Below are 844 nucleotides of genomic sequence, written 5' to 3'. Positions count from 1 at the left end.
ACATGCACTACTGGAGAGATGTCAGCGTGAGACCTGCAACTTTTGGCTGATCTGAAGGTTAAAATAACTTGATTATTTAAAAACATTAATGCAAATTCTTTCGGAAGTTCTGAACGTCTCAGTAAAGAAACATTTCATGTGATGTTTATCTCCAACGAAGAAGATAAAGAACTGAAACATGGGAGATAAACTTGGGTTTAGGCAGCAAGAACATGTCACATCACGTCTTTTCCTCTCAGCGAATGACTTACGATGAGAACTAAACGCAGAAAAATCATCATTTCATTAGATTTAAATAAATTCCTGCTGCAGCTTTCATTCCAAAACTGACTTGAGCTTACCATACATGGCCTGTTGTCACACCCAGTTCACAGGAGAACTGGTGTGTGTGTGTGTGCGTGGATCACAGCTACATAAAGCCACTGCTTTGTCACGTTAGGTGTTATTTACCTTTGCTGTTCTTGCCTTCAGACAGACTTTCAGTTCTCTCTTTAGCTGCTGTGTTGAGGATCTCGTTCACTGTGGAGGACAGGAAGAACGTCTCTGCATCACTTCACTGTGTTCGGGGCTTTTTTTTCTGAATATTTCACAATCCCAAAAACTGAAAACATATGGAATAAATGTCTCACCATCGACCGGGAAGAGTGGGGTGGGCCCGGAGGGTTTGGTGGTTGCCGTGGTGACGGTGGAGGAGGAGTCTAAGAAAATGGGGCCGACCAGGGGGAGATCCTGGGGAGGGGCGTCTGCTTTAGGAGCACGAGAGACTGGGGGGAAGTGAAAGAGTGTGAGGAGGATCTGTCTTTGTGTGTGTGTGTGTGTGTGTGTGTGTGTGTGTGTGTGTGTG

General features: G+C 44.9%; 1 protein-coding gene across 1 annotated transcript in view; it reads right to left on the bottom strand.

The window, feature by feature from the left end:
• The window catches only part of atxn2l (ataxin 2-like), a gene marked incomplete in the record, with an annotated part of 39,178 nt that overhangs the window by 19,778 nt on the left and 18,556 nt on the right, over positions 1-844 (bottom strand). The window contains 2 exon segments of the mRNA XM_032511868.1: positions 451-519; positions 630-764. Of these exon segments, the coding sequence (XP_032367759.1) occupies positions 451-519; positions 630-764 (204 nt within the window).

The sequence above is a fragment of the Etheostoma spectabile genome, unplaced genomic scaffold, assembly GCF_008692095.1.
Source record: "Etheostoma spectabile isolate EspeVRDwgs_2016 unplaced genomic scaffold, UIUC_Espe_1.0 scaffold50, whole genome shotgun sequence".
Classification (NCBI taxonomy): Eukaryota; Metazoa; Chordata; class Actinopteri; order Perciformes; family Percidae; genus Etheostoma; species Etheostoma spectabile.
Note: the sequence above shows the minus strand (reverse complement) of the source record. Positions and strands in the feature narration are given on the sequence as shown.